The sequence below is a fragment of the Pipra filicauda genome, unplaced genomic scaffold, assembly GCF_003945595.2.
Source record: "Pipra filicauda isolate LSUMZ 115617 unplaced genomic scaffold, ASM394559v2 scaffold47_size6085603_pilon, whole genome shotgun sequence".
Classification (NCBI taxonomy): Eukaryota; Metazoa; Chordata; class Aves; order Passeriformes; family Pipridae; genus Pipra; species Pipra filicauda.
Window position 1 is genome coordinate 609419 of NW_024104620.1, and position 24717 is coordinate 634135.

General features: G+C 41.5%; 2 protein-coding genes across 6 annotated transcripts in view; one reads left to right on the forward strand and one right to left on the reverse strand.

Moving 5' to 3' along the window:
- The window catches only part of MAP3K19 (mitogen-activated protein kinase kinase kinase 19), an 18807-nt gene extending 17183 nt beyond the window's left edge, over positions 1–1624 (reverse strand). Inside the window, exons 1-3 of one of the 3 annotated variants that reach the window (XM_039386328.1) lie at positions 690–1401; positions 296–512; positions 1–195 (exon numbers count right to left, since the gene is read on the reverse strand). The gene's annotated coding sequence lies outside the window, so the exon portion shown is untranslated. Of the gene's footprint in view, positions 513–689; positions 1402–1584 lie in introns of those variants that run through there. The other 2 variants (XM_027748962.2, XM_027748960.2) reach the window with 2 other exon arrangements.
- RAB3GAP1 (RAB3 GTPase activating protein catalytic subunit 1) lies at positions 1416–23378 on the forward strand. Of its 3 annotated transcripts, XM_027748967.2 has the most exons (25): positions 1416–1494; positions 1610–1665; positions 2504–2579; positions 3832–3964; positions 4198–4276; positions 4936–5055; positions 5698–5863; positions 6588–6687; positions 9117–9198; positions 9738–9806; positions 10484–10557; positions 11272–11364; positions 12783–12952; positions 13256–13354; positions 13674–13846; positions 14841–14895; positions 15183–15548; positions 16611–16748; positions 17995–18222; positions 18637–18733; positions 18816–18919; positions 19029–19144; positions 20045–20147; positions 21664–21684; positions 23070–23378. In XM_027748967.2, the coding sequence occupies exons 1-25, from the start codon at positions 1477–1479 to the stop codon at positions 23304–23306; spliced, it is 2973 nt and encodes a 990-aa protein (XP_027604768.1). In that variant the 5' UTR covers positions 1416–1476; the 3' UTR covers positions 23307–23378. The 3 variants fall into 3 exon arrangements, with proteins under 3 accessions (XP_027604768.1, XP_027604769.1, XP_027604771.1); XM_027748968.2 differs by lacking the exon at positions 21664–21684 and having other exon boundaries at positions 23070–23306; XM_027748970.2 differs by lacking the exons at positions 19029–19144; positions 20045–20147; positions 21664–21684; positions 23070–23378 and having other exon boundaries at positions 18637–18720; positions 18816–18905.
- Positions 23379–24717: the final 1339 nt, after the last annotated feature.

Consider the following 24717-nt stretch of genomic DNA (forward strand, 5'->3'; position numbering starts at 1 on the left):
CTATCATCAAGATCATCCAATGAACTGTGCAAAAGTAGCTTAGAAGCACTCTTGATTTCTCATTCCTATGGATAATCCATCAAAATGTTCATCCCGTTATATTAGTCTAGTAAGAGTCAGATGGTGAACTTCTCCAAACTCTGCACTTTTTTTTGGATACACAAAACCCACTTCAAAATAATAACTGAGGAGGTTCTGTAAAAAGGCACAAACAAATCTTACCCGGTGCTTCAGTAGCAAAGAGCGAAAGAGGCACAGCAACCTAGAGAGAAGTTATAAACCATTTTCAGCTCACAGCCGCCTTCCTTTGCTGGCCAGCGAGGAATTCAACATAGATTACGCATTTTTGGATTCGATTTTCGGCGTCTTTTCCTGACTGCGGAGCTCACAGGCTCTTCTTTCTGCAGGCAGCTCCTGCGACACGAGGCTGTTGAGTTTACACGGCGTTGCCGAGGTAACCCCTCCGGGGGGTATTTTACTTGGAGGAGTTTAATTCAAAGAGCAGCAGGGACCTGTGAAAACAAACACGGCCGAGCTAAACGGTGTCGCCGTTTAAGCTCTAATCACAGGGCAACTCTCCCAGCACGCAAAACAAAACCCTACTCCTCTCTTCTGTTTGTCTTTTTTTTAATGTTTTTTAATACTTTATCTGTTCCTACATCATTTTAAGTTCGCATTCAGTCCCTCACCTCGACGCTCCCCGTTACTCTTGAGTATTTTTAATCTCGTTTCTGGCAGCCGTAAACAGAAGATTTAAAGGATATTTCTTCTTTTTTTTAAGTAGCAGACTGTTAAGAGGGAAGAAAGGATAAAAAAAGTACAGTGGGGCTCAGGCTGAGCTGAAAGGGTGTTTGAGATGGTTTGCTGGATGCCAGAAGCACTTGGCCGCCGTCCCCCGGGACACGACTGCGGGGAGGCACAAGCGAGGGGGCGGCTTTGGACTAGGCGGGAGCAGGGACACGAGCCCTGGGGACAGCAGCCCCCGGCCGGCCGACCAGGGCTGTGTTACTGGTGCACCTGCGGGTACCCGGCACACCCGGCTGACCCTGACGGAGCCGGAGGGTCTGTGGGAGCAGCCCCCGCCGCGGTGAGGCGACCACGACTGCAGACATCCCCTGACAGCGCCCACGAGGGGCTGAGCCAGCCAGGGAGGGGGATGCGGGGAGGGAAGCCCGGGGCGTGGGGAGGCAGGAGCAGGGCTGGGAGGGAGCCCCGCCGGGAAGAGCTGTGAGGGGGAGCCGAGCTGTGTGGGAGCCCGGGCTAGACGGGCTGTGAGAAGCACCCGGGCTGTGAAGGAGCCCGGGCTGGACAGGCTGTGACGGGGAGCCAGGACGGGCTATGAAGGGTAGGAGGGCTGTGAAGGAGGCCGAGCTGTACAGGCTGTGAGAGGGAGCCGGGATGGGCTGTGAAGGGGAGCCGCCCTCCGCCGCTTTCCCGGCAGCCTCCGCGCCCGCGGCGGCCCGGCCGCGTCGCAAGATGGCGGCGGACAGCGAAGTGAGTGTTTGTCCTGCTCCTCCCCCTCCTCTCTCCCCCTCCCTGCCTGTCCCGCTCTCACCGGTCTCTCTCCTCGGTTTCCCCTCTTACCGCCTCTCCCACTCTCTCCCCGCAGCCCGAGTCGGAGGTGTTTGAGATCACGGACTTCACCACCGCCTCCGAGTGGGAGAGGTAGGTGCCGCCGCGCCCCTCGCTCACCGCGGGGGTGACGCGGGGGCTCCGCCGTGCTCGGCCCGGCCGCTCCCGCCGGGAGGAGCCGGGACCCCCCGGCACGGCCGCTCTCGGCACCTGGGAGCACCCGGCGGCTCCCGGAGCCGCGTCCCGACTGTGCCACGTCCGGCTCAGGCCGCGCCCGAGGGTGGTGAAGACGCTCTAGTCGAGCTGTTTCTGAACTTAGTGAAAGGCCCAGTTTAACATCTGTTTGCAAGGGATTAAAATATACATTCAGAAGGCTTATACACTTTTTAACTGGCTGCCTGATTATTAAAATAGTCATCTGGTAACTGAATCCTTTAAAAGTTAGCAGAACGATATACAAATCTAAGGTGAATAATGCTCTTGCATTCTTAATGTTTTGGTTTTTTTTAAACCGCTTTTTATGTTTATCGTAAGAGACAGAGATATTAAGTGTAGCGTATAATCGTCTCAAATGTTTATTTATCTGTGAGCAGTGAAACAAGACCATATGTTAAATGTTATGTGCTGCAATATCAGAAAAAGAAAACGGTACGATTCTTTATAAACACTCAAAAGATGGTCATAGCAGTTGCTAAGAGTAACTATAATCGGAAATGTAAGCATAGGAGGTCTGTTTTGTTTGTACAAGGAAGCAATTGTTCTGGTTTTATTGTTTTACTTCTTGTTGTGGGTTTTTTTGTTAGTTGTTTGTTCTTTGGGTTTTTTTAAGGAGTTCCATAGTAGGACAACAAATTGCCTGATTTTGAGCAGATGAATTATAATACAAGTTCAGCGTTCAGTAAATATTAATACTTTTTCCCCTCCCTAATAGATTTATTTCAAAAGTAGAAGAAGTATTGAATGACTGGAAACTTATTGGGGTTTCTTCAGGCAAACCTCTAGAAAAGGTCAGTTACAGCTTTTGAGTTTTCTTTTAGAATTTGAATTGCTAACTAGTCATTCACACGTACATTTCATCTATTGCTGTTTTCTTAAGTGTGGCAGATAATGATTTTTATTAGGGAACGTCTCTTGTAAAAGTGCCAATTTGACAAACAGTTGCTGTAAATTTACTGATGGGCTGTCTGCCAAACAGGCTACTTGTTGATAAAGCTGAATCTTCATATAGGACTTAGTGATTTTTTTTTATTTTATTTTCAATTTGAATCTGGAAAAATGATGGAAGCTGCTGTAAATTCTTAAGGAATCTTTTCCCCCTGCCTTGTGCCTTTGTCACACCTCATGTACTTGTGGCTGAGGTTTGCACAGTGACTCAGAATGTTTCATAGATTGGAGAGATTTTTTTCAGAGTCTAATTAGAGCCTTTGTGGTGCTTTCTCAGTCCTGTAAAATGCAGAGGAAATTGCTAAGCTCTTCTGCATACCGTGCAAACAAATTCAGCTGTTCCAGATGGAATGGCTGCTGTGTTTCCAGAGGAATTCAATAATTCTTGATTTTAGCCAGGGTACAGAGCATTCAGAATAAAAACTTCTGTTATCTAATGAACTAATTTTACACCTTAGCTGTCTGTGTGTTCCTACATGTCTTGTTTGCTAGACCAGACCTCTCCTAATACCCTTTACAGATCAGAGGGTTGTCCCAGTTGCTTTGTTTTAGCAGCAGCACAGAATTCTGTACAGTTATGCCGATTTTCTTAGAATCTCCTATGCTGTATTTATGTTTAAAAATGAATTATCCTTACAGAATTTTTGCAAATTAAAGATTAAAAAAATAATTTGTTAGCGGAAGTATATTCAAAGTAAATATCAAGGTAATATTTGCACAGATTGGTTTAGGTGTAGTCCCAGATGAGAAACTTCTGTCTCTGGCAAAATTGAGGGTGCATATACTTAAGATGCATAGTAACATAGGAGAATATATTTCTACCCCTTTATTACCATATAATTCTGAAGACTTCTCAGGGAGATATCTGATCCTTGGAATGAACGTGATTATCAACAACATGGATTTTAGCATTCAACCACCTTTATAATGAAGTGCTTTGAGCATTGTTTTTTTGAAATTAAATCATGCTTAGCTATTTATGAGTAAATATTTGGCAGTAGAAAAACCTAAATAAACATTATTGATCACGTAGGTAATATACTAATGAATGTTAACCTAAATTTGTTGACAAAATAGTATATTTTTTGTATGCAGGGTATATACACCACAGGGACATGGGAAGAGAAATCAGATGAAATTTCATTTGCGGACTTCAAATTCTCAGTTACCCACCATTATCTTGTACAAGAACCCAGTGACAAAGATGGGAAAGAAGAGCTGGCAGAAGGTACCTGCTAGTTCCCTCACGTACCTGTAAGGATATGACAAAAGGCAGTGTCAGAATGTGGAATTCAGTGTGTTGATTTGCTTCTGAGTGAGATTTTGTGAGATCTGATGGGTGTGATCTAACATTTCTGCTTTTAGTATGCTTTGCATTCACACAATGCTAATCTAAGCAATTTGCAAGTGAGCTGGATGGATGCTGATGATCTTATATATGGATTTATTTTTTTTTCACAGATGCCCTTCCGCTGCCAATGCAGGACTTGCTGTGCATGAACAACGACTTCCCCCCTCGAGCTCACTGCCTGGTGAGATGGTATGTACCCTGCCTCTTGTCTCTAATGCAAACCAGCACAGCAATTGAGAAATCTCTGATGCTGGCACAAGCACTTGTATATTTGTTTTTCAATTGAAAGTTAAAGCTTAAGGAAAATGGTTCTTCATACTGGACACAGGAAAGGAGTGCAAAAAAAGGCCTGTCTTTACTTTTGTTTTTTGTCCCCAAAGACTTTTGTCTCAGTTTCATATATCAACCAAGTTTTTATATATGTGGTATTTAGGTACATTCTTAAAAAGGGAAGCTGCAGCACCTTAAGAAACAGCAACTATGTTCTTAGTAATGCAAATCTTTAGCACATTATAACATTGTTCTAGAGATTGTTTTTGTGTATAAACGGTTACAGTTGTTGTTATTATAAAATAAAAAGCCTCAGGACTGATAGACCTGGAAGTTCTCACAGTCAAACACTTCACAAGGTTTGAGTGTTGTTGAGCTCAGGTGGTTTGTGATTTTGGACTGTGCAGCACTCCCTGCCCACTCAGTTCTTGACCTCTCCGACAGAGGTACTCACATCAAATCAGATTCCACAGTCTGTTGGTGACATTTAGGTTATTCAGGTCACAGTGTTTCTAAAAATTCTTTTTCAACTGGCTTGCTAAAGATCAGAAACGTGCTCTTTTTTTGACTTTCTCAAGGTATGGCTTACGGGAGTTTGTGGTGATTGCTCCTGCTGCAAATAATGAGGCCGTTGTGAGTGAATCCAAGTGTAACCTTTTGCTGAGTTCCATTTCCATTGCGTTGGGGAACACTGGCTGGTAGGTGAAAGCATTTCTTACCTTTTCACGTGTCCAGGTAAAACTGTAGCATGCTGCATTTGTGAGGAAAAAGCGTTAAATTGTTAGCAAAATACATTCAGAGTTTGTTGGGTTTGCACTTTAATACTGTTAGAGAAAGATTAAAAAATTTTCCATGGAGATTTTAAAAAGATTGATTCAATGTGTTGTTTATATTCATTTTTGCTTAAAAACCTTAAATACTTTCAGAAGCTGCTAGAAGTTGTTGGAAAAATAACGTATAGAAAATATAGAAACAATAGAAAATATAATTTAGAAACAGTAGAAAATATAACTTATGGAGGAGGATTTCATCCCGATGTGTGATAACAGTAACTTCTTGATCTTCCTCAAAAATTATTTAGACTGAAAATTAGGTAACTGAAGTCATGGATATGACTGTGACTGTGACATGACAATTTGTTAGGCATTCTCTTTGATGATGACATTGATAGCATTTTTCTTTGATTCCTTGTCAAGTGTTTTAAAGTGCGTTCCACTAGGAGAAAATACATTCCAAAGAATATGAAATGACGTTGAAATGATGCTAAAATATTTAGCTAGTTTTAAAGACTACAAGACAGCATGACACCTTAAATAATCTGAAATATTCATGTTTTGCAGTCAGGTACCACTGTTCGTGCAGATACACCAGAAGTGGCGCCGGATGTACGTTGGGGAATGTCAGGGCCCGGGAGTCCGGACTGACTTCGAAATGGTCCATCTGCGCAAGGTGCCCAGCCAGTACACTCACTTATCAGGGCTGCTGGAGATCTTCAAAACCAAGATTGTAAGTGCAGCTGAATGAGATTAGGGATAATTATTTTATTACCTGGATGCTTGTAGATTCACCAGTATCTGACCATAAAGACTGATGGTTTGCGTTTGGTTCCTGGATGTTACCACCTTCACATTTAATTTTCACTGGGATGTGAAATAATGTGTCTGTTTTACAGTTTCCTTGTAACAACCCTCTTCCCCATGGCCCAAACAAACTCTATTTTGTTATGGGCAAGGAGAAGGGAGGGTTGGGGTGGGTTTTTATTCTGATACTTTGTAGCTCCCCAAGCTGAGAGGGAAGAACACCACTCTAGGATGTGAGGAGACTGAGAGGGCTGCTTGTTTACAGAGTGGTCTGGCTGCCTGCAGCACTACACAACCAGTATTGGTAGTAAGCAATCTGAGCAAAACACTGAGGAGAAAAATCCTTAATGAAAACCTGATGCATTCTGGGTCAGAGTTACTTGAATTACCAGCTAAATGGAGCATACAAATGTCTCATGCATTTTATCTGTGATTGTCTTGTTTAGCAATGGCTTTACCAGTAATCACAGAATTATTACGGTTGGAAAAGACCTCCAGGTTCATCAAGTCCAACCTTCAAATACTTGGGGTGTCACAGTTCTGCTAAAATTAGCTCTAATACAAGCTATTGTGACTTATTTATGTCCAAGCCCTGGAGTGTTTGAGAGGATATACTCTTTCTATTGAATTTCTTCTCTGGTATTTTGAAGGGGTGCCCTCTAACACCACTGCCTCCCGTTAGCATGGCTATCCGGCTGACCTACGTGCTCCAGGACTGGCAGCAGTACTTCTGGCCTCAGCAGCCACCAGGTAGGAGATCCCTGTCCTCAGAATAATGTGTTTTAAGACAGTCAGTGCTCTTGGTGTATCTTGCCAGAAGGATGAAAACATTTTCTGTGTGAGTAGGAAAGGCTTCACTTTCAACCGAGTCCAATCCCACTCCCTGTCCTGGGCTCGCAGGCTTAAAGCTCCTCTGAAATCGTGTCTGTGCCTCATGGTTGGGACAGGTGTTTTGGGTAGGGCTGTGCCTAGAAACATGGGGTTTTGTTAGCATTTAGAGATGCAATGATACTTCTAAAATGGTAGTATATATGTGAAGTGAAAAAGGTGACTGAATCTGTGGAGAACTCTGCCCTGAATTCCTTAGGGAAATGTTTAGATTCAGGTTCTAGTAGGTGCTAATACTTCATGGGAGTATTTGTCAATTATTTGTATAAAGTACCTTATTTTAATACCTCACTATCTATATTAACAATGGGAAAAGCAGAAAGTGTTATATGGACCTCACGTGAGGTAAAAGTTTGGATTTTTGTTGTTATTGTTTACAGAGTGTTGAATAAGCCAAGCAGTTGGTTTATGTATTTTTTTTATTGCATGAACAATTTCTGGTCAAGTCTTTTATTGTAGTAGTCTTGTATGAGTGGAAAAGGGGAAAAGTAATATATAGTCTTGAATTTAAAGTACACGCACCAGGCTTTATAAGTTTATGCCATAGCGATGCTGTTTAGGAAAAACAGAGGTAGTTGCTCACTTGGTACTCCCAAAGTGATCTCTCCTATTGTTGCTTGATAGTGACAGTCTTCCTTGGGTATCAAGGATTTGTTTTTAACAGACCTATTTCTATATAGGTAGCATCAAAAAATAAATAATAAATTTCTCCTGGCTCAGAGGTAAACAAACCTATAGGAAGAAGGTAAATGTTAGTTCCTCCTTAACATAAGTTTTATTAGTGATGTGGTGTTGTAGGTACAAGGTGGTGGAGCACTTAAAATGCCCAAGTTCTTTTCTTGACTTGGTAGTGGTTTTACATAACAAGGTTAAAGTATTTAGGGCAGCATTTAGAGAGAGGGAACTCTGTGTGACCTTGGTCTGCTTATTTAATTGTTTGACTTTCCTTTGCTTAAAAAGAAAATACACTAATGAAAGGTATGTTCTGAAGAAGTCTGTAGTGAGGTTGATTCTGTGTGCTTTGTAGCTAAGGAATGTATGTTCAACATACGTTTAAGAAGAGTCCTGCTCTTTAGGGAGAGAAAATCGGTGCTGTTTTAAATTATAGTTTCCCTCTTTCAGTAAACCAAGGTTATCTAAAGAACTTGGGAAATGAATTCTACAGACTTTATTCTTTTATTGTTTCTGCAGACACAGGAATCTATTCTCTGTGGTGTCTCTCTGCCTTGCTGTAGTTACTGAGTCAGGATCCCTGGTTTGTGATGGATGAGTTGTACTACTTTGATCATATTTCTAGATTTGAGCTGTTGGAATAACTTCTCCTTTAGAGGGTTCTGGTTAAGGGAGCCAGTGTCAAAGTGTGTTGCAGAGACTGGAGACAGTCAGTATAATTTTTATTGCTGTTGCTATGTGCAGTTGTGGTTTTATGGTCACTGTGAAGAACTAGACCTGTAACTTACTACTGTCACTCAATTAGCTCTTCTCAAATAAAAGGAATTTAAATGTGCCTTTTATCTTCTCTGAAGAAGAAATTATGTAATTAAGTGATCCAAATACTTTATCTGTTCTAATACCTCACTTGTTTTGTATGTAAGCAGTTTTCCAGATGCATTTAAAATGACAGATCAGATGCTGTAATAGCATTATTATAATGACATTACAGTGCATTATTATCCATTCAAATTTCTGTTCAGTGAAGGCTGTCTGGTTTTGATTTATGTATTTGAAGAATATAACATGGGAAGTGTCTGAGGATGTTGGGAGGCATCTTTAAGTACATGGGATTACAAGGAATCTCCCAGGTAATTTGATTAAGTCCGTAGCTGTAGGAGGCATAATCGTCTTTTCACAAAATTGTCAACATTTTAAAACTAGCTGTTTTTTCACTCTGCAAGTTGCTCTTCTGGAGTCTTCCTTTCCTACTTGGAGCTGATTTGCTGCCCAAATATTTTTATGGCACTTCTGTGTCTGTCTGTTCTTGTGTCAACATTGAATCTTTAAGTCTGTCTTTACAACTCTCATCTTTGCCTGTGTGAAGGGAATAGCCTTCCCTCAACATGAATTACGAGAATTTTATCTGTCTTTTTGAATGTCCTGTTGCATGATTACTTCCCAGTTTCTGTTGGAAGCAATTTGTGTGCTAGGGTTGTGTTTTCAATGCTCAGTCACCCTGGTTGCTCAACTCTTCTCTGGTCATCTACATGCTACAGTCTTTACTGTGAAATTAAGATGATATGTTGCTTCAAATATTCAACAAATTCCACATTGAAAATGTATTGACTTTTCTTCAGATATAGATGCCCTAGTTGGGGGAGAAGTTGGAGGCCTTGAATTTGGGAAGTTACCATTTGGTGCCTGTGAGGATCCTATTAGGTAAGCAAGAGTTCAGAAAACTGTTTTATAACTTCCTTAATGGAGGGCTTATGGGTACATTATTTAAAATTTTAACTTTGCCCACCTACCGCTTAGAATGTCCCTAACAAATATTTAATTATTCCAGTACATCAAGAACCTGGTTTAATAGCAAACGAGACCATTTGCAAAATTGTCTGACGATGTTCAGGGCTGAAGCTCTGCTCAAATGAAGTCTTGCACCATAAACTTCTGGAGTACTCTATTTATCTCTGAAATAATTATGTTGAAATATAACTTAACTGAAGATAAACCTTAAAAATTATGTACCTTTGTTCAGGGGTTGGACTTGCTCTCATCCATGACATTTGTAGAAGACTTAAATTGAGCAGGTCTGCAAACTGAGTTGTTCCAATGTGTCCCCTTCTGAACGCCCCATCACCCTCAGCAAATCCAGGAGTTGTTTGGATGTATTAGACAGTGTTCAGTGCTGTAGGCAGTTCAGGGAAGTTGAACACGTTCTGCCAGCACTGAAAGACTGAAATCTTGCTTTGTTTCAGTGAACTCCATTTAGCTACTACCTGGCCCCACCTGGCAGAGGGCATAATTGTGGACAATGATGTGTATTCGTAAGTATTTTGTCTGAATTGTAAATATCTAGAAATGTACTTTATTTAACTGCTGCATTTAGTGACATCTAAAACACTGTGTGTGGCTTTGTGTGTGAAAAAGAACCCCTTTTGAGGAGTGGTAAGGTCAGCTGATGGAACATCTCATTTGGGAAAACACCTTCTTTTTAAATGCATTGCTGTGTGAGAAAATATTATTGTACTGTAATCTCAACAGAACACACACCTCTCTTTTTGAGCATATTCTCGTGTTAGACTTGAAAATTATTTCTTGGAAAAGATAATAATGGAGTGTGGAGAGCAAAAAGAATTCACTGATTGACATCCCTCTCCCAAAAACTGTCATCCAGGTTTTGTGCTAGAGAGAAATAAACCATGTTGGGTTTCTTCCTTCTTTCTTATAATTAATGCAGAAATGAGTTTTCAACGTTAATGCACTTCAAAAGAAGACAATTTAGTTCTAACTGAATTTTTCATGTGTCATGTACCTACATGAGAACAGGGACTCTTGCTTGCATTTCAGAGTGTTTGTCATGTTCTCCTGTGTAATGTGGTGCATATTGTGGCTTCCATGGCCTCACTGACTATGACAATACATTTATTGACAATTTGATACTCATCTCTCACAAACTTATGGTGACAACATGGCCCTTAGTTTGTTTTGGTTTGTTTTTAAGGGACCTGGATCCTATGCAAGCCCCGCAATGGTCTGTGAGAGTCAGAAAAGCAGATAACCCTCAGTGTCTACTGGGTAAGACATCAGAATTTCCTGTCTTCCCTTAGGGCTTTTAAGCTACTGAGTTGTGAAGTCAGGGTTGAATTGATGACTACCTGATGACCTGTGTTTCCTCATTCCCCATATTTTTTTGAGTGGACAATATTTGGGGCTTCCTTTTCAAGAACACAAGCTTTGCAAAAACATGAGTTTCTGTTGTAGGTTACTCTGTGTCTGTGTACCATGAACTTCACTGCTGTTCTTATTTCATCACATTCCAGAGAACAAGAATTTTCTCTGTATGTTCTGTGAAAATTTAGATTTCCTGGAATCTTTCAGTTTTATTAAGTGCCTTCTGCATATATCCATCTGCTTAGCTTGATCAGTCTGTTTGACAGGGAGGATTAATACATCTGAAGAACTGTACTCTCCTGTCTGTCCTTGCCTTTAAGCTTGTGGGGAAAAAGGCTTCAAAACTTTCAGAGTTTCATCTTCCTTTGGGTGAAGAAGTGGATTCAACTGCAGGCAGAGCTGTGCTCTGGAGAGGTGGCTGATGCCTGCCTAGGTGTGCATTTTCCTAAGCTTTAATTATGATGTGGTTTAAAGATATTTGTGCTTCAGAACAAATTACCATGTTCTTTCAGATGAAAAGATAAAAATTACTGTCCTTTGGGCATAATTTTGAGAGTTGCCTTGTTGTTCAGTGAGATTTTTAACTGAGTAGTAACAGAGACTTTGTTTCTCTGCCAGGTGACTTCCTTACCGAATTCTTCAAGCTCTGCCGTCGGAAGGAGTCGACTGATGAGATCCTTGGGAGATCTGCGTTTGAAGAGGAAGGAAAAGGTAAAACTAAAATCCTGTTGATTTGTGTTACTTGTTTTTAATTGTTTCCTGTTATTTTACCTTCCCTATCCCCTTTTCTTGACTTAAGATTGATTGCTATTTATACTTACAACTCTTATGCATTTTCTGTAATACTGGGGATTTTCTGGCCAGTGCTACATGGTGAAATTGCTCAAGAATTCTAGGCAAGCTTAGCTCCCAAAGTCCCAGAGGACAATTACCTCTGTTATAGTTGTGTATGTCTCTTTTCACTGGAATACAAAAGCTTAAAATTTGACTATAAATGTACAAGAGTTGGGTTTGAGCACACATCAAACACATTTGTCTGTATTATGTCTTTTTGTTTTTTTCCACTTTTTTTTTTCCTTTTTGATGTACTCTGTAGTACATGTTTAACAGCAAGTTTAAAAAACCTTTAATCTGTTTGAAAGGCTTTGCCATCATCCTCTCCATTTTAAAGAATTTTTAGGGAAAAAAAACCCAAAATAAAAAAAACCCTCCCTAATTGTCTGAGCAACAGGTGAAACTTTATCCCAGCTGTATAGATACTGACATCTTTTTGATGTCTCTGTCCCTTTCTTTTGCTTTTCTTGCTGTATGTAGTGAACATTCCCTTCCTTCCTGCTGCTTGTCACCTTTGCTTCCCTCCAAATATGGCTTATAATGTATTTTCTTTGGTTATACTTGATCTTAATTTTGAAGGAGCTCACCAGTCAGCTTAAAAAGGTGTTAGACTGAGTAGGGGGCTTGACATAGTCTCTTTAGCTCTTCTTAACTCAATTTTCTTGCAAGGTTTGCCAAGATGAGCATTTTCAGGCTGCTGGTAATTATTCACTTCAATTTATCTGCCCTCTCTATAACAATATTGATTCAATTTATTGTAAGAGACATTCTAAAGCTCACCAGCAGCAACTCTGGAAAAAAATCTTCTGATTTGAGAAGTTTATCTGGGGATTCTAAACCAGAATTATGCTTACACCATGTAAGATCAGGTATATAGTGATTAATACAGGATTTATTAAGGCTTATCTAAAGCTTTAGCATAGGCTTGAGCTGCCTTTGTTGCCTACAGTGTATTCATTGGTATCATTTGTGAACAAGGTTTAAACATGGAGTCTTCAGCAGCCTTTTGTGATGCTCTGATAGTGACTGTCTGCAGACAGCTCAGTCTAGACTTTAGTTGGTAAATTAAATCCAGGGCAGTCTGTGACTCCTTTGTGACTTGTTCTGCTGTTTATATTTGCTGATAGTGAGTATCAGGATGGAACCTGACAGCATAGAGTGTACCTCTGGTTAACAAGGGGCTAAAATGCAGTACAAGATAAAAAGGCTGGGTAAGACAGGTGAACTTGTAAAGAGAGATGGTCAAGTGTGTGTGGGTTTTGTTTTGTTCTAATTGCTTTTATTTTATTTCGTAGAGGTTGCTGACATTACCCATGCCTTGTCCAAGCTCACAGAGCCAGCACCAGTCCCAATCCATAAACTATCAGTCACAAATATGGTTCACAGTGCAAGGAAAAAAATCCGCAAGCACAGAGGTGTGGACGAGTCGCCTTTAAACAATGACGTGCTGAACACCATTCTACTGGTAAGTGACTCTTCGTGCATGTGAAATTCAGGTAGAACATGCACTGATGCATTTGGTTTATAGTCCATAGGAGAGTTAAAGGTGTCTGATATCAGTTCCATTACTTCAGTTGCAATTATCAACTTGAAACAGCCCGAGTTGTTACAAGTCTGTGCAATATAAGTGGACTGAAAACAAACTCTCAGCTCTGCCAACAGTTTAGTTGTAGGGATTGCTGGTATGTAGCCAGCAGTACCTTTAGGGAGAAAGTGGGAAAAGCAGGAAAACCATACTGATGGAAGGTTAATTTTTTTTTTCTTTAAGTTCTTGTTTCCTGATGCTGCTGACAAACTTGCAGATGGATTTGAAAGCAGAGCCAACACTTCAGCAGGAAACAATCCTCCTCCAGAGAATGAAGATTATGTAAGTTTTACTGACTGACACTCAGGAGAGAGAAAGCAGTTTTGAGTGTGTGTGTTCATACAGACTTTGTGGTTGCCCTACATCTTGTAATAGGTAACTTTTGGAAAGAGGAACTTATCTTTGTGGAATCTCTAAGTAAAAGTAGTGATCATTTCTTTTTCCTTGTGATTTCTTTTTCTTCCAAAGACTGTAATTTTTGATATCTTATACTTACAGGCTTAAAATGTGGTTAGCCACTTGTACTGCTAAAGAGATTACGTAGTTTGGGAAAAAATACCATTGTTCCTGTATTTCTTGCTTTCTTTTGTTTCTTGCCTAGAATCTCTTCAGTCAGTTTAAATCTGCTCCCTCTGACAGTCTGACCTACAAATTAGCTTTGTGTCTTTGTATGATAAACTTCTACCATGGAGGAGTAAAAGGGGTGGCACATCTTTGGCAAGAGTTTGTGTTGGAAATGCGCTACAGATGGGAGAACAACTACCTCATTCCAGGGTAAGATTTGCTTTTATTGTCATTCCTTTGTTGTAGAAAATGGTCTTTATTCCAGGAAGAGAGTCCACTGTGAATTTGAAACATACCGGTTTGGGTTTTTTAATTGCAAATCCTATCCTTTATTTTTATTACCCTACTTCCTTAGTGCAAGAAAGGGCAGGGAGTAGAAAAGCATCTGTGCCCTCCTTTGAAAACTTCAAGATGTCTGTGGAAGCTCAGCTTAGAGATCCCTCCACTGTGTGAATGAGGGTGGGTAAAAAAACTTAAAGGAATGCTTGGCTCCCAGTTCATCTATTAGAGAAACATGAAGGAGCTGATACAGGGAGAAGCACCTTTGCTTTGTGGTGTAGTTTCAACCACTTTTCTGAGGAAGCTGTTCCAAGTTCCTGCCTTTTCAGGTATTCCAACCCTTCCAGCCTTTGTCTGCTGCAGCAGAGCTTGTTGCAGACCTAATGAAGGGCTCTGTGAAGATGAGGTATCAATGCAGAGCAATAATATATCCTACTTTTGGGGTTGTGGTTTCTTGGTTTCTTGTGGTTGGTTTGTTTGGGTTTTTTTGTTAATGGGGTGAACTGGCCATTTATTCACTGATTTGTACTTTGAAATGGTTACACTACCAGATAAAATAGAATTAAAATACATAGCAACCACTCCAACTTATTGCAGTTTTAAAGCAAGTCAAAGATGCTTAATTTCTGTTTGTAAACAGTTACCCTTTTAACTTCCAAATGGAAAACTGGCCAGGAAATGCAGGGTGTCTCTCTCATACTACTGTGAATGACCTCTGAGCTTCTAAAATGACTTCTAGGAAATAAATATAGTTTAAATTCTGGACTTGTCTCCTGAGACTACAGAAGAACTGTGTAGTTGAAATGGCGGGGGTGGGTCTGATGTGGGTATTTGCCCCTCTTTTAGATTTCATATGATTTAAGACCACATGTGTGAAAGATTCAACTTTATAATTGATAATGGTTACACTTCTACCTTTTGTTAGATTAGCTAATGGCTCTCCAGATCTGAGATGTTGTTTACTGCATCAGAAACTCCAGGTAAATATCCCAAATTTAAGAATGATTTTTCTCCTAAGGAAACTGTCAAAATTAAAGCAGTTATTAGCTAAATATATTGTTGTTGTAGATTTAGTTACGCTTGTGTTTTTGGGTGTGGAATTCATTTGTTGGGAAAAATCTTTGTTATAGCAACAATTTCAATGGAGTTGTTATCTTTTAGAATTGTAAGATGTTTTCAGGGATTCTCCCAAGTTTTTCTGTATGACTGTTTCTGTAAGAGAAGTAATTACTAAACAATTATTTTTTTTGTTCCTTTAACTTGCTAGATGTTAAATTGTTGCATTGAAAGGAAGAAAGCAAGAGATGAGGGGAAAAGGGGGAGCGTGTCTGATCGTTCACCTGGGGCTTCTGGTGATGGTGCAAAAGGAGCAGAGCACTCTGCAGATAACCCTGATAAGGAAAAGGAATTTGGCAAGTCTTGGGAATCATGGAGTGACAGTGAAGATGAATTTTTTGAATGTCTGAGTGACACAGAAGACCTCAAAGGAAATGGACAGGAAAATGGAAAGAAAGGAGGAGCAAAAGAAGGCAACAAAGAGCCTGTGAACTTAAAACCAGAAGGTCGTCTGCATCCACACGGGAAGCTGATGCTGCTGCATCCTGGAGAGCCTCTCTACGTTCCAATAACACAGGTCAGGGAGCAGGAGCTGAGCCAGATGTGCAGCACAGCTCTCACACAACAGGGCTCCTACCTGGGATTGTGAAACTGGGTATATTTGCAGGTTACAGCCTTATCTGTTGTTAAAATCCTGAGTGTTTTTTGTTTTTAAAACGCGATGAGGCCGTTAAGCTGAAATCTCACGTGCTCCTTGTTTTATTTGAGAGTGAGTCTCCTTACCAAATTTCACTCCAAACAAGTTTTTTAAATAAGAATTAAGCTGTCTTGCCTACCTTAAATTTGGGGTTTTTTAATTACTAGTTCCTGAGGCATCTTCCATCCCCTCCTTACTTTCTTTCCTGCCACCATGGAGATTTCTACCTGACTGAGCAGAATAAGGAGCAATTTTGCTGCTATGTTTTTTTCTTTTCTTCTTTAATTTCCCTGCTCATATCTAAAAGACCAGAGTCATCAGTTTTGGTGCCGTTCTCTACAGCAGGTTTATCAGCAAACAATTAGAAATGTTCCCTGATATCCTCAGGCTTTCCTGCAGGGTGGCTGGGGACGAAATAGGGAGCAGTGGTGCCACAGGAAGCAGTTTGCATCCAGCCATGCATGAAGAGTACAGTGTTTTTCTTTCTCTTGAGAGAAATTATTTTTAATTAATGTTACTTTACTTGGATAAAACATATGAGCAGAGTGTAGTCAGGCAAGCTGTTCTCAGTTAATTATGTGGTGACACTATCAAAGGCAAAAATTCTGTGTTACTTTTAGGTCGATTTTAATCCATCTAAACAAAATAGTGTCAGTCAAACACTTGCCAGAGTTCATGTAGGTTTTGGTGTTTTAACAATATATCCTTATACCATTCCTTCATTCTGAGGTTATTTCATGTTTAGGTTTTCTTTGTTAGTGTCATATTCACATGCACAGCTTGGCTGAGCAGTTTAAGCAGTAGAAAGTTCTGATTATTTCCCTTGAGTACAAATGAAGCAGAATGGACTTCTGGTGATAGGGAGCTTTTTCCTTCTCCTTCCTTGGGAAGGGCTGAGCTGAGGAGAGGCTGTTTGTAACCCTGTCTTTTTGCATGTTGCAGGAACCAGCACCCATGACTGAGGATTTGCTGGAGGAGCAGTCTGAGGTGCTGGCAAAGCTGGGAACCTCAGCAGAAGGTGCTCACCTCCGGGCACGGATGCAGAGTGCCTGTCTGCTCTCAGACATGGAGTCTTTTAAGGTACTGCTGCTTGGAGAATTCTGTGAGACTGCTTTCCTCTCCTTAATTAAACTGTCCCTCTTGCTTACGTTGAACAATTTTGAAGGGTTTTCTGACAAGTTTCTTTTTTTCTCCACAAAACAGTTTCAAAATAATTTCAAGCTGAAAATAAAACCCTACTACTGAAACTCTTGGAACACATCAAAATCTGTGACAATGTAACGTCCCAGAAAATTTGCACAATGTCTGTGAGAAGGGAAAAAACACAGAAAACATACAGTTGATAAATTTGGAATTAAAGCAGTTGTTCATCGGGTTGGGACTGGACTAGCTGTGGTTTTGGGCAGTTTGTCCCATTTCTTGTCTGAGCTCTGCAGAGGGAGCTAAGAGCACATACACTGCTGTCATCAGAGGAGCTGAAAGCTAAAAGGATTAGAGATTTTGTAATGAAATAGCTATATATGTATTTTAATTATTGCAATGTTCATAATAAAAGCATACAGATGTACTGTAGAGTATGTATAACATATCAACATCAGTTATTAGCAATGAGTCATGGCATATTAGGTATATGTAGAAGTTTTATTTCTGTGGTCCAAATGATCTGAAAACTCAAAAATATAGAACCATAATTTGAAGCACAAGTGCACTCTTGATTGGTACATTGAATAGTGAACTGAGTTTCCCTTTATGTTCTGAATATGGATGTATTTATTAGTGTTGACGTTGCATCTATGAAAAATGAAGCTATTTTTGTTTGGGGCAGATTTTTTTTTTAATTTCCTTTGTAAAAGAGGAAGAAAAGGTGAATTTTTTCACTGGAGTGTTAAAAGCTGGAAAGTCAGTGCTGAAAGCATATTTATGCAGCCAGTGATTCTTTTAGGCTTGGGCTGTTTTCCTCCAGGTCTTTTATGGTATAAGCTTATACATGAAGGAATTTGTGAAAATTCCTATTTATTGCATGTGTCAGGTACCAGGTGGAAGTTTAACTGAACAGTGTAATTTTTGAGCTGATGAATGTACATTTTGTGGGTGATAAGAAAGGATTTTTTTGTTGTTGATGATGTGGGTTTTACCCCTTGCCATTGTCTTGGCTAATGCTTTATTCCCTCACCCTCCCAGGTACAGTTTGGTGCCTGTGGACAGAATTCCCCGAGTGTTTTCTCCTCTGCTATGGTCTACCCACTAAACCACATCGTGTTTCCTACCCAGGCTATCATTGTTACAGGATTTTCAGGAACGAATTTTCTCTGCTCTCCTCACTCAGGCAGCGAATCCCGGCTGTTGCCTGGAGGACTTTGTGAGGTGGTACTCCCCTCGGGATTACATTGAGGAGGAGGTGGTGGATGAGAAGGGGAATAAAATCATCAAGGGCGAGCTGAGCGCCCGGATGAAGATTCCCAGCAACATGTGGGTGGAGGCCTGGGAGACTGCAAAGCCCATCCCAGCACGGAGGCAGAAGAGACTCTTCGATGACACCAGGGAGGCAGAGAAGGTGAGAGCTCAGTGCTGGTGACATCTGACCTGTAATGCTACAGGTAATGCCCTTCCTCCTTCCTCCTGCAACATTGAAACACGGACTGGTCCTCGCACTATGCGTACCTAAAGTAATGAGTGTGTGAAACATGACTCCACAGACTGTGTTACTGAGGTGGTACTTTGAATTATTAGTAAATAAATCAGATTTTTACCTGCACATATGTGTTAGGAACACTTTAGTTTCCTAATACATAATTATTTTAGTTTCATTCTAACCTGGGACATTCTAATCCATTGGGACTGGATTGATGTAAAACTGCCTACCAAGTCCTGTCTTACAGAAGTGTTCCATTCTTTCCTCTTTCCTAGCTAACCTTATCTTTGGGAAGTAGTTTTGATCACTAATATATTAAGTTTTCTAATGTTGTAGGTGCTTCATTACCTTGCAGTTCAGAAACCAGCTGACCTTGCAAGGCACCTCCTGCCTTGCATCATCCATGCAGCTGTACTCAAGGTAAAGGATGAAGGTAAATAATGTTTAATAAATTAAGATATTTTGGGGTGAGCAGTGATGCAATAATTACAATTTTGGTTCTTTCCTTCTAACAGAAGCACTAGAAGATATCTCTTCAGTCAAGAAGATAATCAAGCAGATAATATCTCATTCCAGCAAAGTACTACGGTTCCCCAATCCAGAGGACAAGAAGTTGGAAGTAAGGCTTTTGTACTGGCTGGGGCTGAAAACCTGATAGACTTTTGCACTGTTCATGGGAGTGCTGAAACCCCATGTTTTTAATTGGCACTTTTATCCAACTCTTGCAGGAGATCATCGCTCAGATTATGAGTGTGGAAGCGATCATTGCCAGGGCAAGGTCTCTGAAAGCAAAATTTGGTGTAGAGAAGTGTGAAAATGAGGAGGAGAAAGAAGATCTACAAAGGTGACTGATGATGTTCTTCTGTTTTTCCTCTGATGCCCTTTTTTTGTACTTTCAAAATTTAGGACAGATGGATACAGAAATACTAAGGAATCATATTTAGGTGTCCCTGTCCTGAGACTGTGGATGTTGTGTAGATACCCTAAATGCTCCTCTGAATGAGCAGCTCTTTGAAAACATGTGATACAGGTTATTTTACTGGAGTTTGGTTCTATCTTGATAGTACTGGGGATTTCATCTACTTTTTGTGTATGTAAAAGGTGTATTTGATGAATTCTGTCACAACAGAGGTAAAAGTAGGACTAGAAATTTAGTATTTTCTGTAAATATTATGGAATGAAATACTCCCCTCCAAAGTTATATTTTCTTGTTCTTGTCTCCTTACTGATGTGAAACCAGTCACTGAGGAGCTGTGAATAGGAAGTGACAAGGCAGTTTCCTAGCATCACTGCCTGCTGGCAGATTATTTACTTAGCATTCAAGATGACTAATAAGTCATGTTGAAAAAATCCACATTAGCTTGTTGCTGCTGTGCTGGGAGGAAGAGATGATGTTTTTGTAGGATGCGTTGGGGGTTCAGGGGTGTGATGTGTGACCAAAGCATTATCTTTGTGCTCAAAAATATCCATCCCATGGTGTGTGGCCAACACCATGAAGGCTTTTTGTGTTGAATTAACACCTCTGCATCAGGAGCCTGAGTTCCATTCTTAGATAACTGAGAGGAGATTTTTTCCTCAGACTTTCAGAATGGAGAACTGAGAGTAGCTGCCAGATCTCACCCTGTGCAAATGATGCTCAGTGGAGGCCTCCTGCCAGGAAACAGCTCTGGGGTTTGGATTAGCAAACCGGATACAGCCACGGATTAAACATTCCCTTTTCCTTTGCAATGATTTGTTCCACCAGATTTGTAAACTGTCTCCTGGAGCAGCCAGAGGTGTCAGTTGTGGGTGCAGGAAGAGGACCTGCTGGCAGCATCATTCACAAGCTGTTTGTGAATGCTCAGAGGGTAAGAGGGAGCTCTGGGTTGCTTTGCAGACACTTGTGATTTAAGCAGAACGAAGCAATGACTTATCATATGATGCCAGTGTATTTTGTCTGCATACGTGCATGTGTTGTCATAAATATGCTTGAGGTGTTTTTTGTGATGTTCAACATGATTTTGGCAATAACAGAACCTTGCAAGACAAAGGAAGAGTCAGTGATCTGGGATGTTAAACAGTTGAAGCCAGCTGGGTAGACAGAGGTGTCATTAATGGCTGATGTACTTCAAATGGTAACCAGTAATGCTGTTATGGCACAGATTTCTGTCTCAGCAAGAACAATCAAGTGTTGATTGTTTCACATAGGAATGTAGAGAAACAGGTCAAAATATTAAATATTTTAGAAGGAGTAACTTTTTAGAATGGGGATACTTGGGATATACTTGGAATACTCAAGACTTCTTCTGTGGAAAGTGGCATGCTGAGGAAGTGTCAGCTCTTTTTCAGTAGGACTCTACATTTAGTTACTTATTGCCAGTGTTGCATCTGTTTTCTGGAACCCCTTCTCTTGCTGATATTGATGCAAATATTGCCTTTTTATCTGAAGCAGTGTTTGTAATAATAAGCCTTAAAGTATTGATTTCCAAACCTCATGGACTGCAGTCACCCTTCAGTTTCTGTCAGAATTACACCTGCTCATAGCATCAAGTTTTCTAACTAAAATTTAACTACAGTGGTAATAGCAGGGTAGCACAGTATTGCAGACATCTTAGAGCCTGAAATTCCATTTGGGAATAATTGCTGGGAAAACATTGTGATTGGGTGTTAAACACTTCTAAGGTATGGATGATTTTGTAATAAACTGTATTTTGCAACACAGCATAAAAAGGACCATTCTGAAAACAGACTGTGGTTAGTGTGAGGGATGAAAATCAGAGCATTTATTTTATCCTTCCAGTCTCTAGGGAAGATCTAGTTTGAAATCTCAACGTGCCAACCAGCCTGACTTACAACCCCTCCTGTAAAGCCCAAGGCTGTGCCCTGTCAGTGCCTGCACACATGTGCACTTGCCTCTAACACCGAGGCAGGGTTTTCAAAGCTGAGTAGGTTTCGAGGTTAGTGTTTGATAAAGATAGGTGCACATTTCTAGGGCTTTGTTTCTTTTGAAACACCAGTAACTAAAGTAGGGTTACAGATACTTCCCCCAGTAGCTGGTCACTGTTAATTAGGATGTCTTAGGGCAACAGGAGCCCCCTTTGTGTTTGATCTCCCATGAGTTATTTGGGTAGAGAGCTGTTTGGTAAATAGAAGTTGAATGAATTCCTTGTTCATTACCTTTTGATCCTGGATTCCTCTCTGAGTTTTGTTTAATGTGTATGTTCTCAAATTTTCTCAGGAAAATTCTGATAGCCAGTGCATGCTCTTGGAAGTAGAATGCATGATGTCTCTTAAACCTACAGTCTCCTAACCTCTTGTAAGTCATCTCTGACTTGCCTTTGTTTCTGTCTTTCATCACTGGTTCTTTTCTCATCCCTTTCCAAGCTGACTGAATCTTCTGATGAGGTAACCAACTTTGTCCCTCCTTTCCCACTCATCTTCCCAAGCTGCATAGAGTTGAACCTTCTGGTAGAGATAGTACAGCAGCTAGATTTAGTTTGTACTGTTGTTCACATATTAAGCACAAAAATAACTTTGTGTTTCCAGAATGGTTTTTCTGCATTCACAGACTTTATTTCTAGAGCATCATAACAGGTAGTGAAAAGAGAGTGAAATCTTCAATAATAAAAACCCAACCCAAACCAAAACACCCCCCCAAAAACAACAACAAAAAACCCCGAACCCCCCCTCCCAAAAAACCGCAAAACAACCAAAACCCCTCCCAAAACAAACAAACAAAAAACCCAAACAAAAAAAGTGTTTATTCAAGTGAATACTGATGTTTTCTGATGCTGAAATATGTGGCCATTCTTTATATTCTCTGATGCCATCACTATTTGTTTGTTGAGCAGACAGATGTTTTGGGGGGATTGACAGTCCCTGGATTTTGCATTCTTGATACCAGGATTTACTGTAACTATGGAATATTTTGGACAGTGATATCTGGGGAAGAACTGAGGTAATTCCATAAAGTGTAGCACAGGGAGCATCCTCTGGTTTGCTAGAGCTGTTTTTGTGGGAACAAGTGGTGCTTGTCCATGGTGAATTCTGTGGCACAAACTGCAGAGGCAAGTGGTGCCAGGCTCCCCCAGCTCCTGGGAGTGAGTGTGGGGAGCAGAGTGGCGGATCAGAGGGACCGTGAGGGTCATCCAGAGGGTTCTGCCACACCTCAGTGACAGTGCCAAGCTGGAGCTGTGCCTGCTGAAATTGGGCAGGACCCTGTTGGGGTACTGGTGGGGATGTGTGTATCCGGAGGTATATGTGATTAGGGAATGTTTACTGGGCAGGCCAGCCCTTGTTCCAGTGTCCAGGGTCAGTGTTGCTGTTCACTGCCCGAGGCAATGAGCACCGGCAGAGGTGGTGTAGATCCTCCCTTGCTCTGCACTGCACTCCCAGCATGAACAGCGCCCACCACAGCCCTGTGTGTCTGAAGAGGCAGGTGACTGTCAGGACTGCAGTAGTGGCATGGATGATTTTGGAGAGGAGGCTGGCCTGCCCTCCACAGGGAGCTGAGGAGGGGCCGTTTCCACTGCTCACAACCCTCACTCACACCGCCGGAACATCAGGAGCTTAATCCGGGCTGAGCTTCACCACCCACACGTGCAGGTTCTTCCATCTGGTTACGTGCACTTTGTTTCTCGGCATCCCATTAGCGCCCCGCTCTGCGTGCACGTAAAGCCTCCTGACGTGTTGCCATTTCTGATCTTTCTCTGCCTCTCTTCAGAAATATTTCGTGAGTCCCACGTTAGGCAGCAGCCGTGCCTGTCACTGTGCCTGTGCTCTCTCCCAAGGTTTCGGCGGTGCCGCCGCTGGAGGAGGAGCTGCGGCGCTCGGGCTGTGCGGAGGAGCGCAGGCAGGGGGTGCAGTCGGAGTTCCCTCCGCCCACGGGCCGGGAGGTGATCCTGCGCTCGGCCGTGCCCCGGCCCGCGCCCTACTCCAAGGCGCTGCCGCAGCGCATGTACAGCGTCCTCACCAGGGAGGATTTCCGCCTGGCGGGGGCCTTCTCCGCCGACACCACCTTCTTCTGAGCCACCGGCCCCCACCATCTTCCGTGTCCTCACAGCAGCGCGGGGCTCACGTCCCGCGGGAAGGGAATGGATGGACTGACTGTGCTGAGGAGACACTGCGTACACCATTCCCGAGGACTGGCGTTGGCAGCCTTGAGGGATGTCTGCAGCAACTCACCTTGGAGGTTTGGAACGGCTTCACGAGTAGTTTCAGTCAGATCTTCGGGAAAGAAAATGTAGCAACCTCCTTTCTGCCCAAAGGGAGCATCTTTTCTTTTCTTTGCATTAGCTTGGTTAATTATGGACGTGAATGGGCTGTGTGCAAATATTCATGTTGAAATTCCTACAGAATGTGCTGCTCTACACTTCTGGATCAAACTTTATCAAGTGATATTAGTCTAACTAAATTGACTTATAAACATAAGTAATTTATATTTATTGCTAATCATAATTACAGAGCCCACTATGTTTTGGTTAATCACTAAATTTCAAGTACTTCTAAAATATTCTTATTTTTATTTAAAGTATACAGTACACTCTAGTTCATGCCAAGCCCTCCTGGCATTGCAGTTATTGTCCAAAAAGATCTTGTCCCTTCTCCCAAATAGAAAAAATGACATTTGGGGCTAGAACTGGACAGTGAGCCTGAGAGCTGGCACTGATGGTTTGGGGTACTTTATCCCCTTCCCTGGTGCAAGGGCCAAAGCTGTGTGAAATGACAGCTGCAGAAGTGTTTCACTGTGAGCAACTTGCTGGTATTTCCAGAGGCTGTTTGCCTGCCCCGTGTCTTTGCTGTGAGGATGGAACATTCTGTCACCTGCTGGCCCCTCACCCCACTGGTACCATCAGACACCGACGTGTTCGTGCCAATGTTGCTTCACAGTGACCTTCATGTGTTTAATGAGAATCAGCAAAAAATCAGCACCACTTTACACAATGAAATGTACAAACAGCTACAGTATTGTGGACATTACTCAATAAATACGAATTTATTATTGGCTCTCAGTATTCCCGTGCTTTTCCATTCCCTCCTTGCATGATCTGACCCAGGAAGGACATTGTTTATGGCTGTAACTACATGATGTGTAGAGAGTTGAGTTCTGCTGACAGTAGGGTCCCAGGTGTTGCCCTAAAGCTCCTTGGAGGGGACAGGGGTCAGAGTGTTTTCTTCAGATAAAGCTCTAGCAAGTAGAAATGCATTTTTCAGGATGAAGAAGAGTTAATTTTCTTCAAGGAAAGTATTGTCACGGAATTTGTTCTCTACATTGTTTGTGTGAGAGAAATTCCTCTGGCCAAGGGGTAAGATAAAGACCAATGTAGCTGCTGTTTAAATGGGTAGCTTCTTTAAAAGAAAGTGCACTGGGCTAATTACTGATTAAGTAAATTTTAACTTAAGTGTCTTCCCTGATACTCTTGGTCTCCTCCTCTCTAA